The following is an 18,038-nucleotide window of genomic DNA, read 5'->3' on the forward strand; positions in this document are numbered from 1 at the left end:
CGCGGCTGACGTCACCACGGCACCGGAAGAGCCAGAGCGCCTCGCGGCCGGTATACCTCCGCCCCGGGGCTCGAGGCGGCCGCTGATAGGGGGACATGCGGCTCGTGCCAGCCCCCGCAGAGGGGGCAGCGCCTGAGGCCTGTGAGATGAGCGCCTACGCGCGGAGCGGCGCCAGAGAGCGAGGGCAGCGAGCGCCGTGGGCCGCTGACGGCCCAAGCAGGGAAGGCGGCGGCGGCGGCGGGCGCAGCAAGTGACTGTGCCGGAATGGCCCAGCAGCAGCCAGGCCCGGGGAGCTCCCCGCAGCCCGCTTACCTCCACACCCTACCTGCCTGCGTGCTGGAGGAGTTCTGCCAGAAGATGGACTGCCTGAACGACTACGACTGGATGCGCTTCGGTGAGAGCGGGGAGCTGAGAGGGGAAGGGGCGGAGGGCTCGCTGACAAGGAGCGAGGCAGGCAGGGGTCGTGACAGGAGTTAAGGGCCGATGGCTGGAGACAAGCCCCGGCAGTGAACTCTCCGCTTTCTAAGATGGGGTCACACGGAGGATTCCTCACAGAGGCACTTTCTGGCGCTCTCTAAAGACCAGATGCTGTAGGTGGAGGGCTCAGGGCTTCCCCTGCATATGGATCCATTCGTAAATAACTTAGTGGTGGCTGAACCTCCATTCTATTCAGATAAGCACAGAAATACTTAGGATACTTAAAAAGAAAAGGAGGACTTGTGGCACCTTAGAGACTAACCAATTTATTTGAGCATAAGCTTTCGTGAGCTACAGCTCACTTCATCAGATGCATTCAGTGGAAAATACAGTGGGGAGATTTTATATACACAGAGAACCTGAAACAATGGGTGTTACCATACACACTATAAGGAGAGCGATCAGGTAAGGTGAGCTATTGCCAGTGGGGGAGGGAAGGAGGAACCTTATTTTATATCTTTTGATTTCACCTACCACTTTCCTTACAATTCTTACGACATTTTCTCTACTGAAATTATTATTTATTCAGTGCCAGAGGTGTGCATGGACCCTTAGAGAGACAGGCATACCCAGATTATCCCATTCTTGGATATTCACATTTCAAATTATCTGACATTTGTTAGTTCCCCAAATCCACATTTTGTCTTGAAAGAGAAAATCGTTTATCCCAAACCCCAAGAGTCTGAAGGTCAAAGAAGAACAGGTCCCTGCAGCTTGGAGTCTAAATTAAAGAAACACAGTGAACAATGAGAAAAGGAGTACTTGTGGCACGTTAGAGACTAACCAATTTATTTGAGCATAAGATTTCGTGAGCTACAGCTCACTTCATTGGGTGCAATGACAGACCATGGAGAAAGGACAAAGGGTGCAGTAATAGAGGATCATGAACTAAATTCCATCCCAGCTGTAACTCCATTGGGCCAAATTAAGGGGAAATATGTAAGCAGAGAAATTTAAACTCCCTGACACTAATTTATCTAGTGTAAGGGAGTCTAACGCATTACGTACACTGGGGATTTGCCCCAGCTGCAGCCATTGATGACCACAAAACAGCATAGCTGCCCTGGTGAAAAATCCTAGGGTAGACGGGCAAAGTCATCGTAAATTGCAATTTCCACTTACAGTACAGTTTATTCCAGCTTCACACTGGAGTCAACTGTACCAGTGCAAATTAAGACTTTCTACACCAGGGAGTTACATTGTGGCAGATACACCAGTGGCTGACCAAAGACTGAAATCCCCAGTGTAAACAAAGCCTAAGTTAGTGTAGTTTACACACCAAGAAGTCAGAAGATGTAAGACCAGGTACACTGGAGCTACTTCAGTTTGCACCTTCTTGTATCCTTCTGTTTGTTTTTCTTGCTCCACTCCTCTCTTCTGACCCCTTAGTTACATCAATGCAGACTCACTTACGCTGGGGCTTAGTTAGTCAAATTCAGAGATATGGGTAAAAGGGATGAGAGTTACATATTGGTAAGTGGATGAGTTCAAAGGAGTCTAGAAGGAGGCTAAGTTGGTGTATGTTCATGTTGAGGAAGCTACAGGAAAGTGTAAGGCCAAATCTATACTACAGAGTTTTGTCTGAATAGCTATATTGTTTAGGGATGTGAAAAAACCACATCCCTTAACCGACATAGGCCTGATCTACACTACAGAGTTAGGTTAACGTAAGCTGTCCTGCGTTGACCTAACTATGTAAGTGTATACACTAACATTTTGTTCCCACTGATCGTTGGGGCTGACCACAAGTTACCTTGGGCTGTTGCTACAGAATGGTTTGGGGGGAACTAGTAGTGAACTGGCTTTAACCAGCCAGGCTGGCTTGCAGCCACTTGACTGGATAAACAAGCAAAGAGATAGGCAAGGCCCAAGACTGTGAAGTGTGGAAATAGAGAGCAGCAGTGTTTCCTGCCAGAGCCTGCTTGTGGGTGAATACACCCCCTCTCCCCCCTTAGAAGGAGATGATGATTAAAAACTGCTATGAGGATTGCTTTAGATGAATAGTCTCACCTGCGGACCCTGCCTTGTGGGTGCCCAGGAATTCCCCACGCTGGAGCAGCGCCTACTACAAGCCCTCAGGGACAAGGCTGGAGGGTCCGGGACTGTCCATAGCAGAAGGGGCGTAAGCATTGATTCTTGCTTGCTGGAAAGCATGTATTTAGCAATGCGTGAAGGCTGGGAAGCTTATTATACTTTGGCAATAAAACCGGTTATACTTATGCACCTGGTGTGGCTTAATTAACTGTATCCGAGCCTCCCCCTCCCCTTTGGCTCAACACTGATGTAAGTGCCCCACTATGACAACTTAATAACTCCACCTCCAGGAGATGTGTAGAGTCAGTGTTGATGTAGTTAGGTCAGTGCCGTGTCAGTGTAGACACTGCATTGTTTACGTCGACTGTTACTGGCTTTCAGAAGCTGTCCCACAATGCCCCACTGACACTACACGCGCTCCTGGTGAGGAGGCACACCACTGACACAAGGATTGTAGTGTGAACATACAAAAGTGATTTAATTATTGCAGCGGGTATATGCCAAAGTAACTTATGTCGACATAATTTTGTAGTGTAGACATAACTATGCCAGAAAACCGCTCTGTATGGATGCAGCTACACCAACAGAAAAGTGCTTCTATGGGCATAGCTAATGTCACTTGGGGATGCAGTGTTCCTATGCTGACGAAAAAAACACCTTCTGTTGACATAAACTGTTTGCACTAGGAGGCTCTGCCATTATAGTTATATCAGCAAAGCATTTGTAGCGTATGGCATGTCTACACTATGGGAACTATAGTGATACAGCTGCAGTGCCTATAGTGTAGATGCTTCCTACAGCAACGGAACAGGTTTTTCCATCTAAATACGTAATCCACCTCCCCGAGTGGTTGTTGTGAGGCTGATGAAAGAATTTTTCCATCAACCTAGCTGCATCTACACCAAGGGTTAGGTTTGCTTAACTATGGTCCTCAGGGGTGTGAATTTTTCATGCCCCTAGAGATATAGCTAGGTTGATCTAAAGTTTAATTGTAGACCAGAGTATAGAAAAGGACTAAATTACAGTAATGGTCTATACTAAAAATTTAGTATAGACATTTAGCACCTCTTACTCCAGGGAACCGATTTTTCTTGAGACTCGCATTATGATCTTCTTTATTCCTAATTTATTGTGTACCTATTTTTTCAGTTGTTGTGCAAATGTAAACTAAATGAGCATATGCAATAGGCTCAGACTTCCCCCGCTTGTGTTTTTCTTCCACTTTTTATAAGAGAAATATCCCTTCTTTACCTTTAGCCTCCTATGTGATAACTGATCAGACAGAGCTGCGGAAAATCAAGTGCATGGAGAAGACAGGAATCAGCATAACGAGAGAACTCATGTGGTGGTGGGGAGTGAGGCTAGCAACAGTCCAACAGTTACTAGAACTTCTCCAAGGACTGCAGCTCTACCAAGCAGCACAAGTGATTCTGGACTGTGAGTAGATGATCTTTCTCCCTGAGAGGAACTTATTGTATTTTATATTAGGCAACGTAAACCCTAGCACTACAGCTGCGCCACCCAGAGCACCAAGACAGCCAGCCGTGCCACCTGGCTGGAGCCAGCCATGCCACTGTGCAGCACAGAGCACCAGCTCAGGCTGCAGCTCTGCAGCTGCGCTGCCTGGCAAGAGCTCGCAACTTCAGCTGGCAGCACAGTGAGCTGAGGCTGCAGGGGAGGGGGAACAGAAGGGCAGGGGCCGGGGGCTAGCCTCCAGGGCCAGGAGCTCAGGGTCTGGGCAGGAGGGTCTCGTGGGCCGGATGTGGCCCGCGGGCCGTAGTTTGCCCACCTCTGTCTTAGCACCATCTCTCTCTAAATAGTCCTAGTCTTTTTTCTGTGTCTCCAGATGAAGGCCTCTAATAATTTTTATCACCTGTCTGTGAACAGCCTCTGTTTCTGCTATATCACTTTAGATATAGGGTGCCTAGAATTTGAACAAACCATTGATTTATAAAAAGGCATTATGAAATAATACCATAGCTTTCAATACCTGATGTATCCAAGTTATGTTTGTGTTTCTGACTACACATTTAGGAGACCTTTACAGATATTTGCCACCTTATACCCATAGTGTCCATGTAAGAAACTGTCCCTGTTTTAGAGATGGTAAAACTGATGTACAGGGAGGTTAAGTGATTTGCCCCAAATTGCACAGGGAAAAACTGAGACAGAATAAGCTCCCAATTTCTAATCCCATGCTAAATCCAATGGGCCATGTTGCCTTTGCATTTTGGTGCCCTGGTCATAGGTGAATGTCTACTCTTAGTGTCAGCAGATTTTATTCTTATCTGTCCAAGGAAGAACTGATCTTATCAATTAGAGATGAACCAAAACTCAGATCCAGACATCACTCAAGTAAGTTGCTGGAATGAAGTATGCTCTGCAACAAACAGAAGGCACTCAGCATTTAGCAGGACAGGGGCCTGGGATAACAAACTTGTCTCTGGCTGTTTCTTGATGCCAGTCAGACTGGTATCAAGGCCTTAACATTAGACACTGGATGTCAGTTTATTTATGGCAAATCAGAGGAATGTTGATCCTGTCCTTGGCAAATAATGGTGATACCCAGCACATCCATAGTGCTTCGCAAATATTGACTACACCCTAGTGAATCAGCTATCTAAGTTCCTCAGATAAATTACCAGGGTTTCAGTACTTGGAGGCTGAGTTAATACTGTAGTAGACAAAATAATAGCTGGCTTGAGGAGATTGAAACATACACGTTAAACAGCCTACAGACATTCTGTTTTAGTTGTCCTTGAAAATGCAATTTTACTCTTAAGTGACTAAGGGCCAAAAATCTCACCTTCCTTAATCAAGCAAAATTACCATTGATTTCAGAAGGAGTTTTGCTCAATTAACATCATTGGGCCAATGCAAAAATGGCACCTTCTTACTTAATAGATATACCCCCAGTCTGAATTCAGGATCACATCTACTCTTTGTAAGAGAGAGAAACCTTACTCTTATCCACCCTGTAGAACCAATGGAGCTATGGGAAAATGAGCTGGTATCTATTCTGATTTGCATGTCAGTAACACAGGTTCTAAACTAAGGTCTTGTCTACACTAGCACTTTTGTTGGTTAGGGGTGTGAAAACACCCCACCCCTGACTAACATAAATTCACCAACAAAAGCGCCAGTGTGGACAGCGCTTTGTCAGCAGGAGACACTATCCTACTGACATAGCTACCACTGCTCATTGGGGGTGTATAATTACGCTGGCAGGAGAGCTCTAGCAGCAGGCTGCACTGGAGGCTTTGCAGCTGTTTAACTGCAGCGGTACACCTGTGCACCTGTAAGGTCTGTAGTGTAGACATAGCCTAAGGTTGCAGGTCTAGCTGTTAGAAAAAAAAATCTTCTTTCTTCATAAATGAAGCAAATTTGATTTGGAAGTCACTAAGACAATAAATGTGGAATCCCCCAATAGTGTTTTTAAAGTCACTTTTCACACAGTCACACTTTAAACTCTAATTAGAAGCAGCCATTAAAACACTATACTACACCCCCTCCCCACAAAGGAATCCTGGATCCACCTTTGGTTTTGTGCTTGCTCAGTGCAGGGTGTTCCTGGCATTTCTGAGTAATCCTGTTATGTATACCATGCTGTAATGATTTCAGAGAGAAAATCAGCTGCATTCTTTCCTTTGGAGAAAGCAGTTTGGAACCGGACACAAAAACCTCTCCTCGCTTTCTTTAATTACATGCAAGGAACAGCAATTTGCAATTTTATCTTTTCCAGGAAGTCTGTTACTCAGCTAGGTGCGATGTCTTTTCTGTGGCAGAGGAATTTAATCGTTACCAGGCTTTCAAAAGTTGCATTCAAAGATTTTAGGGAAATGAATTTTAATAACACCTGAAATGATGATATCACTTTTGCCCCAGGGTAGAGAGATCTGGCAGTCTCCAGCAAAGACTTCTATAAACAGCTGGATGACCTCAGTGTGACTCCTACTCACTCAGCACAGGGGGTACTCCTTTATTTAATCTCACTGCACGGTAGTTTACAGACTACATGGCTGAAACCCAGCTACAGTAATCTTCAGAGCAACTACGCAGCAAACCCAGATGTTGCATAGTAAATTTCACTTGTTAGTTAAGTCTGCTCTAATATTTGAAAATGGAAAGGGATCCTGGGTAAAATGTTGAGTTTCTGTTTTTACTCAAAAACAACTCAGCCCTTACTCTGGCAAAACTTCCACTAGTCAAGGAAAGCTTTGCCTCAGCAAGGACCAAGTAAAATTCTTATCTATGACTACACAAGGTATAAGGTAATGGAGAAACAGTCCTCCATATGGCAATTGTCTCCAGCAGCAGCAGACTCCCGAAGTACACAGAAAACATAATCTCAGCTACATAGTGACATCAACCCATTCTTTCTGGATGATTGTTCTTCTTGTATGTATCCATGTTACAGCACTTTCTGTAACATGCAGCAGCAGAATCCCAAGCATCCAGCTCCCTGATTAGGTACAGCTCCTTCCTATCTGACCTCAGTCTCTTCCGATGTGAGTGGCTTTCCTCATCACACCCTGCTTCTATGATCCTCTGTCTCTGTGAAAGTTTTTGAGCTTACTGAAAGATTTTTGGGATAAACAGGACTGTTCTGTACTCAGCAAACACCAGCAAGTCCAGGGGTTTCCCCTGTTAAAAATAGTATCTAAACAACTTCTTTCCAAATCAGAGGGGAGTAAAATCTGCCTGTAAGCTCTGCTGTAAAACTTGACTACTAGAATGAATTTGTCCAATGCAGCCACTCTCATGGAAGTAAAGAGGAATCTTTCCATTGAGTTTCCTGGGAACTGGATCAGGCCTTAGAGGAAAGCAAAGCTTGAGCAGTTTGAGTGAGATTATTGGAGCACAATGAACTAGGAGTGGCATGTGGGAGGGGAGTAGCTGATTGGGGTCATAAAAGCCAGGAAAGTCAGACAGTGGAGTACTTTAGAAAGAAGTAATTAAGTACACTGCCTTCCTGCCCTAGTTGGGTTGGGGCCAGTATTTCAATCTGAATTCAGGTGGATGGAATTCATACCTAGCTTGAGAGCCAAATTTCACAAATGATAATAGGTCAGCCCAAAATCCAAGATGTGAGGAGACATGCATTCGGGGGGAGGTGGCAAACTTGGAATCCAGAATTGAACCTCATGGTTCAGGATCATAGCTGTTCTGCCATAATCACTAAAGAAAATGGTGTAATGATCGATGGCCTTCTGATTAAGGCACTGGAGTAGAAGTCCAGAGATCTGCATTCAGCCTGCGATCAGCTATACTCCTGATTTCCTGTCTGAGCTTGCGCAAATTGCTGCTCTGTATATGGAAAAATAGGGATGATGATAATAATGAACGGCTTTGTGGGGCATGTAGTAAGACTACATTTATTAATGTTCTATCTAAGATACTTATATGGTCCCCATCACCGTAATATCTGAGTGGCTTACAATCTTTAATGTAGTTATCCTCGCAATACTCCTGTGGCATAAGGATTATTATCTCCATTTAACAGATGGGGAACTGAGGTACAGAGAGACATAGGGTATGTCTGTACACCAAAATAACCCTGTGGCAGCAAGTCTCAGAGCCCAGGCCTACAGACCTGGACTCATGTTACAAACAGCTGTGTAGACATTCCAGCTTGGGCACTGAAGCCCATGTGTGTGTGTGGGGGGGGGTGAGTTTCAGAGCCCAAGCAGCTATGTGGCTATTTTTAGCACCACAGCACAAACCCCAGTCTGCAGACCCAGGCTCTGAGACTTGCTGCGGTGGAGGTGGGTTTTTTTTTGTTTGTTTGTTTGGGTTTTTTTTGCTGTGTGTGGATATACCCTAAACGACTTGCCCAAAGTAACATAGAAAGTCTCTGGCCAGGGAGGGAACTGAACCCGGGTCTCCTAAATACTAGGTTTGTGCCCTAGGCACTGGACCATTCTGCCAGTCTCATCCTTCCTCTTTGTGAGGTTTTCACATATATAGTGATGTGGGGCTACTAAGCAGATAAAGCCTTATTTAACAATTAATTATGGGTAATTTTTTTTGAAGTGACTAAGGGTATGTCTGCACAGCCGACGTTAAAGTGCTGTCATGGCAGCGCTTTAACGTGGCTGTGTAGTTGCGGCAGCTCTCCCAGCACTGTATTCTCCACGAGGGGAATAGCTCCCAGCGCTGGGAGCGCGTCTCCCAGTGCTGTAGCACTGTCTACACTGCCACTTTACAGCGCTGAAACTTGCATTACTCAGGGGTGTGTGTTTTCATACCCCTGAACTAAGAAAGTTTCAGTGCTGTAAGTGGCAGTATAGATAAGGCCTAAGGCTCATTTTCAAAAGTTATAAAACATAATAAATAAGAGGAACCATATTCTCCTGCATTGCTTAATAGCTAGAAACTGATCATTTTAGTGGCAGTTTAAAAAAAACACTGAACTAGTTTGTCCTGTGATCTTTTGGCTCCACTGTAATTGGTCATGTGCAAGACTCAGGTTTCATTTCCAGCTGCAGCTTCTTATTCCCTGGATAAGGTTAAAAATGCTGTAAACATAGTTGCTCTGGCCCTGGGATTTCTGCAAGTCTCCAAGCAAGTGATACTCACACCTCAGTGGTTCGGAAGCCTATTCACACTCTCTCTCTCTCCTTATCTAATCTTATCTAATCCTCACAGCAAAATGACCAAGTATTATTTTATCAACTACAATTGGTTAATAACATTAACCAATCAGGATGCTTTTACTATTTAGATCAGTTAATAATTAAATCACACAGTGTTTTAATATCATGTGCTACAAAGAGCCGCAGAAGACACATGAAGGAGCCACTTATGGCTCGTGAGTCTGAGTATCATGGCTCTAGTCAATGAAGGAGTGGAACTGATGGCCTTTGAATGGAGACTGGTTTAGATTTTGACTGGATGATGGGGGGGAGGATAAGCGAGAGAAAGGGGGGATCTGAGAGAAGAAGGGGGTTAATGCTGGGGAAAAAAATGATGGGGAAAGGGAGAATTCAGAAGAGGGGTGAAAGGACAAATCCCCAGGGTCATCTGTGGCTTCGTCAATATTTAGCAGTAATTTTTTAAATGATAGTGTGGCTTGATCAATGTTCAATTTTGACAAATGTTCATTATAATTCAAATGTATAGAATTACAGAACTACATTATGGTGTCTAATTGGTCATACAGTTAACTTTATTTGAATATCTTATCGCCTACTTCTACACTGCAGTTAATGGCAAAACTCCCTATTGCTTTGAGGGGCTGCAGGATTGGGCCACAATCTCTCTCTCTCTTCCTTTTTTTTTTTTTCCCCTCTCCAGTATGCAGTAATCAGAATTGTTTATCTTATTACCTCATTGTGGGATTTCCAAAATGTATTCAGCTGTGAGCAGAAACATGGATGGCTTGCTTTTCAGACTGTTTGTCAAAGAAAACAAAAGCTCTGAAGTCGTTGCCCTCAATATCTTATGTTTTGTGCCTTAGTACTTTATTCAGCTGAGACTCCTCAAGCAGACATGACAGAGGATAATGTGCTACTTTTTTAGTGGGCAAACAGTTTATAAAACTTAAAGGGTCTGATTCTGATCAAACTAACACCATTGTAAAAACAGTTACTTCATGGAGTTATTCCTGATTGACCTTGGTGAAATCAGAATCAGGCCCCAAAAACTGATGTGAGAAGTTATTGGCAGATTGTTACCAAAAGGATTAGAACTCCATCAGGCCTGTTTTCTGCTCTACTCAAATGCCATTTCTGAATGTCAGGAACAATGACTCCCCTGGACTCTTATGATTACATCATTTCTGTAGCTTCAGTGGTAGCGTGTTTGCTGGGTATAGAGGAAGTTACAACATTCAGAAAAGGCCCTCAAAAAAACACTGTCAGTGGGGAAAGCAGTTCTAATTTTAGAACTTTTCATGTAGTTCAGGGGTGGCCAACTTGTGGCTCCGGAGCCACATGTGGCTCTTCAGAAGTCAATATGCGGCTCCTTGTAAAGACACCAACTCCAGGGCTGGAGCTACAGACGCCAACTTTCCAGTGTGCCGGGGGATGCTTACTGCTCAACACCTGGCTCTGCACAGGCCCTGCCCTACTCCACCCCTTCCCATCCCGTCCCCTGAGCCTAGGGTGACCAGATGTCCCGATTTTATTAGGACAGTCCTGCGATTTGGGGCTTTTTCTTATATAGGCACCTATTGCCCCCGCCATCCCCGTCCCAATTTTTCACACTTGCTATCTGGTCACCCTACCGTGAGCCTGCCATGCCCTCACTCCTTGTGCCCTCACTCCTTCCCCTCCTCTGCAGAGCCTCCTGCACACCCGAAACAGCTGATCGTGAGGTAGGCGGAGGGAGGGGGGAGGTGCTGATCAGCAGGGCTGCTGGTGGGTGGGAGGTGCTGGGAACAGGGTTGGGGGAGCTGATGCAGGGCTACTGACGTATTACTGTGCCTCTTTGGCAATGTACATTGGTAAATTCTGGCTCCTTCTCAGGCTCAGGTTGGCCACCCCAATGTAGTTGAAAGAACAAGTTAAAAAAAAACAACCCCTAACTTCATGATGCAGGGATTATGCAGTGCTGTAGCCGTGTCAGTTCCAGGATATTACAGACAAGGTGAGGTAATATCTTTTATTGGACCAACTTCTGCTGGTGAGCAGGTATTGTGAAACCCCATAAAACTTGTGGTTTCACATGTTTCTGACACAGCACCAGAGGACATGAAATGAATTTGTCTGAATTTCAGACTGGGTGCTTGGTTTCATTCAAATCTGGAACCGAAGGAAAACTCAGGGTAAGATCCAAACAGATTAAAACCAAAGAAGATGTGCATCTAAAGTGAATCTGCCTAGTTTTGAAGAACTGTAGGACCTCATCCTACTTCCACCAATGTGATAGGGCCTTTAGTTTTCATACTTATCAAGAATACAGATTATAAATAAAACATCCTGTTTCCTAGTTGTTTCAAATACAGCCACTACTAAGTAAAACACAAAGATATTATCTGACTTCAAAATGAAAAAGAAGGCTGTGGTTTGTACTGCCGATACAAACCTTCTTTAAGATAAAAGAACCTGTTACAATGGTGTGGTAAAATAAATTTCATATTGGTGCTTCCAGGTTTTTTATCAAAAAGAAAACAATTTTCATTTTTAGTAAAATTGGTGCAAGATGCCAGATTGACAAAATAATTAGAAGTTGAGATCATTAGTCCAGGCAGGGCATTTCCAGATGCATTGTCCATTGCAGTTTTAAATGTCCCATGCAGTGGAGTTCCAGCTACTTCCTTGGGAAAATCTTTCACACTCTAATACACCCCATTGTCAGAAAGTTTTTCCTATTAGCCTAAATTTTTCCCTTCTTTTCTTACCTTAATTCCATCCCATTGCTCCTACGTATGCCCTTATTTAATTGTATAAAGTAATGCCTTCTTTCCCTCAAGGATGCTTTTATCTTTCAAATTTCTGTACGTTGATAACTTGTCCACTTATAATGTTCTCTTAACAGTATTCCATGTTTTGCTCTTTCAGACCTGATTCCCAGTTTCATCCTGTACTTGGTGCAGGATCTGTTGGTGCAGTGAGCAAAGGTGTTCCCCAATTCAGCTTTTTTTTTGTAAATGAGAAAAGCCTAAGGGCTGTTCTAATCTATGTCCAGCAGCCAGGAATAGCTAGAGAGGAGAGGTACCCTAATATGGCCCCTATATCAGAGGCTGTGAGGGGGATGGTAAAGAGCGGCTGGGCTGGCTCTTCATCATGTGTGGATTCTCCCTGGGCTACAGAAATTCCCAGGTAGCAAATACTGCTGGATTTCTAGTGCCTTTGCACTGGTAGAGCAACACAAATGGGCTGTAACATATTAATAAATTGCTTCTTAATTTTTCTTTGTAAATCAGTTCTGGCTCTTGATCATTTTTATTGTTCTCTGAACTGCCTCCGATTTATATTTCTTTCTAGTAATGTGGAACAATGATTTTCTAGTTAGGCTGAATCCATATAGGATCCCAAACAATGGCTTCTGAAATGAGGAGGGTCAGGGGATTACACCCACGCAAAGATAATATACCCACCCTAACCTGTTCCTATAAATGTAAAGGTAAAAAAAAATAAGTGTTCATGGTGTCTAATGTGGGATTTAAACCTTAGGGCATGGCTACACTGCACTATGCAAACTCGGGACCTTTAAATTCACACCAGCAGTGTCGTCCCCCCACGGAGAGTTATATTGCAGTACATGCGTGCATGCTGCTATTCACAACCCTTTAGTCCAAGCAGCAGGGCAGTGTAGGTATGCCCTTAGTCTTCTTGCACACAAAGTGAGAATTATACCACAGAATAAACAAGCCACGTAAGAACCACAAACAAATAGCCCTTTCTTGCAACCTGAATTCTGCTATAAATTAGCTCATCCTTTATGTTCATACTAGCTTTGAAACCACAAATTTTCTGGTAGGGTTTGGGTTGTTTTTTTCTTGTTGACCAACTTGTCTACTTCTGCTATGTTAGTCAGCTGTGATTTCCTGTTTTCACCTGCTGAAGTGCGTATTTTGGAAATGGAATGAGATGGAAAATATCACAAGTTGACACCCTGGTCTAGAGAATTGTGGTGTTTTTTTAAGTGCGACCGAAACCAGAAATAACCTAACACATAACACTCTCTCAAGGCAAGTCAGATATATCAGGGCGTGATATATGTTTCATTGGTGGTACATGAGCTAGATGTTCCATGCAATCACTTCACAACAATAAGGAACCACTGAGATACACAATAATTCTCTAAACCTACATTTTACTATTACGATGCATTCACGGGACAAAGTGAAATAAATAATTGTCAATAAAGGATTGTGGCCCTACTCCTGCTTTCACCAAAAACAAGTGACTTTAATGAGAGCAGGATTTTAGTACCTTTTGAAATTTGGGGCCAAGTTCTTCTCTCAGTTTCACAGGTGTTTATCTAGAATAAATCCAGTCACTTGATTTATGACAATGTAAGAGAAAAATTTGGCCCTCAGAGGTAAAATTTTCAAGAGCCCCTAAATGACTTAAGAGAGTAAGTCTTATTTTCAAAAGTGACTTGGAGCGTGATCCAAAACCCACTGAAATCAATGGGAGTCTTTCCACTGACCCCAGTGGGATTTGGATCAGCCCCTTTGGGCATTTAAGAGCTGATGCCTCATTGACAGCCAATGGGACTTCAGCACCTAGATTGCTTAGGTGCCCTTGAAATTTTTACCCTGGATCTTTTGCCAGAGTAAATATTAAATAAATCATTTCATGTTCAGTCTGTTAAACCAATATCATCTAATGGGGTTGTTTCCTTTGAATGTGGTTTGTGAAAAGACTTGTTTAATCTTAGTCTCTTATTTTAAAAAGAATAGCAATGAAACAGTAGGCAGTGTAATCCAATAGAGTAATGTCTGGGGCATGGAGGGAGAAGACCAGGGCCCTCTTCCTGGCATCGTCGCTGACTTGCTGTGTGATCTTGGGCACACCACTTCACCTTTCTCTGCCTCTGTTTTCTCCAGTTGTAAAGTAGGGAAAATGACACTGATTCTCTTTTGTAAAACATGTTGGGAAGCAAGCTATATAAGAGCAAAGCATTACTATTGTTTTACATGTTGTTCATAAAAACCCTGAGTGGGTTTCTTTGCACTCACATTTTTGTCCTGTGAGGGGGTGATCCACCCCAAATAATAATAATTATTGGCATGGCATAGTCTCTCTCTGTACATCAAGATGATGATTTACCCCTGAATCTTACCAGAAAAGTCCCACAGTATTTAATAGGAGGAAAGCAGCAGGATTCTATAGAAATTACTCTGATATCATGAAATTTAATAAAGAATGAGACTCTTTCTTTAGGTTATTAACTATCTTATGGAATTCTAAAACTGGAGAATAATTCTCTATTAAAATCTATACAATGATTAAAAAAGACTACAAAAAAGTTAATCATTTTCTATTATGTTCTATAGGACTTATTCTACAAGGGACATATTAAGAGATGCAGCAGTTAGTGCCTGGATTCCTTTGTTTTGTTACTACCTTTGCTACTGACTGGCAGTGTGATCTTGGGCATGTCACTGAAATTCTGTGCCTCCATTTACTATAAAATGGCTATAACAAACACAACTACCTCAGAGAGGTGCTATGAGGTTTAACTAATGTATCTAAAGAGATCTTTGGATGAAAAGTGCTATGTCCCATATGATAAGAGCAATATATTATTATTGCTAACTGATCTTTCTAAGTAACAAGTTATGCATGGTGATGACTATGAAATACATTTGTTTCAAATAATCACTTTCTATTCATCCTCAGTAATACTTATTGAGTTTAAATCCTGTGGACAAACGCAAAGTAATGCACAGTGGAAAACAATCCCAACTACACATACAAAATAATGGGATCTAAATTAACTGTTACCACTCAAGAAAGAGATCTTGAAGTCATTATGAGTAGTTCTTTGAAAAGATCCACTCAATGTACAGCGGTAGTCAAAAAAGCTCACAATGTTAGGAACCATTAGGAAAGGGATAGATAATCAGACAGATAATATCAGAATGACACAATATAAATCCATGGTACGCCCATACCTTGAATACTGTGTGCAGTTCTTGTCACTCCGTCTCAAAAAAAGATAATTAGAACTCAAAAAGGTACAAAGAAGGGCAACAAAAATGATTAAGGATGTGGAACAGCTTCCGTAGGAGGAGAGATTAAATAGACTGGAAACTTTCAGTTTGGAAAAGAGACGACTTGGGGGATATGACAGAAGTTTATAAAATAGGGAATGGTATGGAGAAAGTGAGTAAGGTAGTGTTATTTACTCCTTCACATAACAACAAGAACCAGGGGTAACCCAATTAAATTAGGAGGCAGTAGGTTTAAAAAACAAAAACGGAAATGCTTCTTCTCGCAGTGTACAATCAACTTGTGGAACTCATTGCCAGGGGATGTTGTGAAGGCCAAAACTACAACAGGGTTCAAAAAAGAATTAGATAAATTCTCGAAGAATAGGTCTATCAACATCTATTAGCTAAGATGGTCAGGGATGCAACCCTATGGTCTGGATTTTCATAGCCTCTGATGGCCAGAAGATGTGAGTGGACGAGAGGCCATGGATCATTCAATGATTGCCTGTTTTGTTCATTCCTTCCAAAGCACCTGGGATTGGCAAGTGTCGGAAGACAGGATACTGGGCTAGATGGACCACTGGTGTGACCCACTATGACTGTTCTTATGTTTTTATTTAGTTAATTTAATTTAATATGTTACACTCTGACTAAGCATTTTTAATTATAATGTACTAAGGCATTTTTAGGACATTTTGTCTCAGATTAAGAGCTCATTTTCTCGGTGTGGCTGTATGGGGGTTTTTTGTTTTAGTAATCTACATAGTTTAATTTTTTTCTTGTTTGTTTTGCAGGGGTATCAGTCTCTAATATTACTAATCCTGCCAGAGTACCATTAGAGTCACCTAAACAAGAGAGTATACCCTGTTATCCCACAGAAAACAAAAATAAAGCCAAAGAAAATGAGATTGGACCATCACCAGACTTACCAGCAGCTAGTAAGTAAAATAACATGAGATATATTTGTTTAATGGTGGAATTAATGTGTAGATAGGGACAGTTCGCACTCCCAACCAGCATAGATCCACTGCATGATGACGCAAACTCACCCTTTCCTGTGGTTTGCCTTTATTACTGCTTATGTAACAAAGCCCTGAACTTCCTCCTGAGCTGTCTGTTCCTGATGTTTTCCTGGAAAGACCTCCAGTTTCTCTCTCTCTCTCTCTCTCTCTCTCTCTCTCGTCTTCAAGAGACTGAGCATTTTATATCCCTAAGCTGGAACTAAAGAGTCCCACCCTGCTAGGGTGAGTCAGAAGAACAAATCTGCACCGTCACACAATGTGCCTCGTCCTGATGGGCTGTCAACTGGTTTAGGGGACTTGAGAAAACAATCACAGAAACTGAACTATTCATACTTATAGTATCACAAAAATAATGCATTTCCCCATCACTGTTAATGTCATTTTCAGATCCAGTTTCTGGAAGAATCTCAGACTCACTCCCCTATCCACTACCTCCCCCAGAGGACCTTATGCACTCCCTACAATCAAATCCTCCTCATTCATCGAGTGTGAAGGTAAACCCCATAGTTTAAACCTCAATTTTCTGATGACAGTGAAAATTGCCTTTCATGCCATTCTGTATTCCTTTAATTAAAAGGAATTTGTGTGCATCCTTCTACCTGCATAAACTGTACAGTAACTCCTCACTTAACTTTGTAGTTATGTTCCTGAAAAATGCAACTTTAAGCGAATCCAGTTTCCCCATAAGAATTAATGTAAAGGGGGGGGGGGGGTTAGGTTCCAGGGAAATCACTTTTACCAGACGACACACACTCTCTCAGTCTTAAACAAACAATTTAATAATGGTACACAGCGATGATGATTGTGAAGCTTGATTGAGGTGGTGACGTCAGAGGGTGGGATATTTCCCAGGGGATGCCTTACTGCTAAATGAATTAGCATTTGGCTGAGCCCTCAAGGGTTAACTCGTTGTTAATGTGGCCTCACACTCTATAAGGCAGCAGGAATGGAGCAAGGAGAGACAGCATGGCAGACAGAGACACACACCCTGTGTGTAAGAGAGAGATGCGCATTGCTCCTTTAAGTATGCTGACCCCACTCTTAAGTACGCTGCCTTTTTAAGTTAATCAGCAAGCTGAGATGGCAGCTGTTGCCAGGAAGCTCCTGCTGTGCTGAGCCCTGTGATGTCGTGGGCCCCCCCCCCCATGCTCTATAGAAGATGGGGTAAGCGGGGTGCAGGAGTAGAGGGGAGGGGGACACCCTGACATTAGCCTCCCTCTTCCTCCCCCCTTTCCCCCACACAGCAAGCAGGAGGCTCTGGAGGGCAGGAGCAGCACATGGCAGTGGGGGGAGGGACAGCTGAACTGCCAGCAATTGATAGCCTGCTGGGTGGCTGCTGCACAGGGAACTTAAAGGAATGGGGAGCTGATGGGCGGGGCTTCCGGTCCACCCTGGTTCCAAGCCTCCACCAGCTAGCTGCAACAGGCTGCTCTTCCTGCAAGCAGTGGACAAAGCAGGCAGCTGCCAAATGACGTTCTAAGGGAACATTGCACAACTTTAAACGAGCATGTACCCTAATTGATCAGCAATGTAACAACGTTAACCGGGACGACTTTAAGTGAGGAGTTACTGTATATCTGTTGAAAACATGGTACCTAATTTCACAAGTTCTTGTTTGAAGAACTTGTACAGACTCTGCTGACTTCAGTTGGTTTACCACTGAGAAGAACTATGCTCATTAATGCCATTGCATATTACAAAGTCAGGTATGGGAAACGAATCTGGATGGCAACTGATTATGAGAGAATTCCCAATGTGGTTACTGATGCAGAGCAGTAAAGGGTGCTTTTCACATTGCACTGTGCTGTGATCACACCAGACATGGAAATAAGGGGGGGATATTTATTTTTAGAAGTTTAAGAAAAGTTCCTAAGTGTGGTGGATTTGGGGACTCA

The 18,038-nt window shown here is 43.1% G+C and overlaps 1 protein-coding gene across 2 annotated transcripts in view; it reads left to right on the forward strand.

The window, feature by feature from the left end:
* The window catches only part of IRAK2 (interleukin 1 receptor associated kinase 2), a 35,028-nt gene continuing 16,990 nt past the window's right edge, over positions 1 to 18,038 (forward strand). The window contains exons 1-4 of one of the 2 annotated variants that reach the window (XM_073351234.2): positions 1 to 394; positions 3,769 to 3,948; positions 15,916 to 16,059; positions 16,531 to 16,637. In XM_073351234.2, coding sequence (XP_073207335.2) covers positions 265 to 394; positions 3,769 to 3,948; positions 15,916 to 16,059; positions 16,531 to 16,637 — 561 coding nt within the window. In that variant the 5' untranslated portion in view covers positions 1 to 264. The remainder of the gene's footprint in view (positions 395 to 3,768; positions 3,949 to 15,915; positions 16,060 to 16,530; positions 16,638 to 18,038) is intronic. The other variant, XM_073351235.2, reaches the window with a different exon arrangement.

The sequence above is a fragment of the Lepidochelys kempii genome, chromosome 7 (assembly GCF_965140285.1).
Source record: "Lepidochelys kempii isolate rLepKem1 chromosome 7, rLepKem1.hap1, whole genome shotgun sequence".
Taxonomy (NCBI): domain Eukaryota; kingdom Metazoa; phylum Chordata; order Testudines; family Cheloniidae; genus Lepidochelys; species Lepidochelys kempii.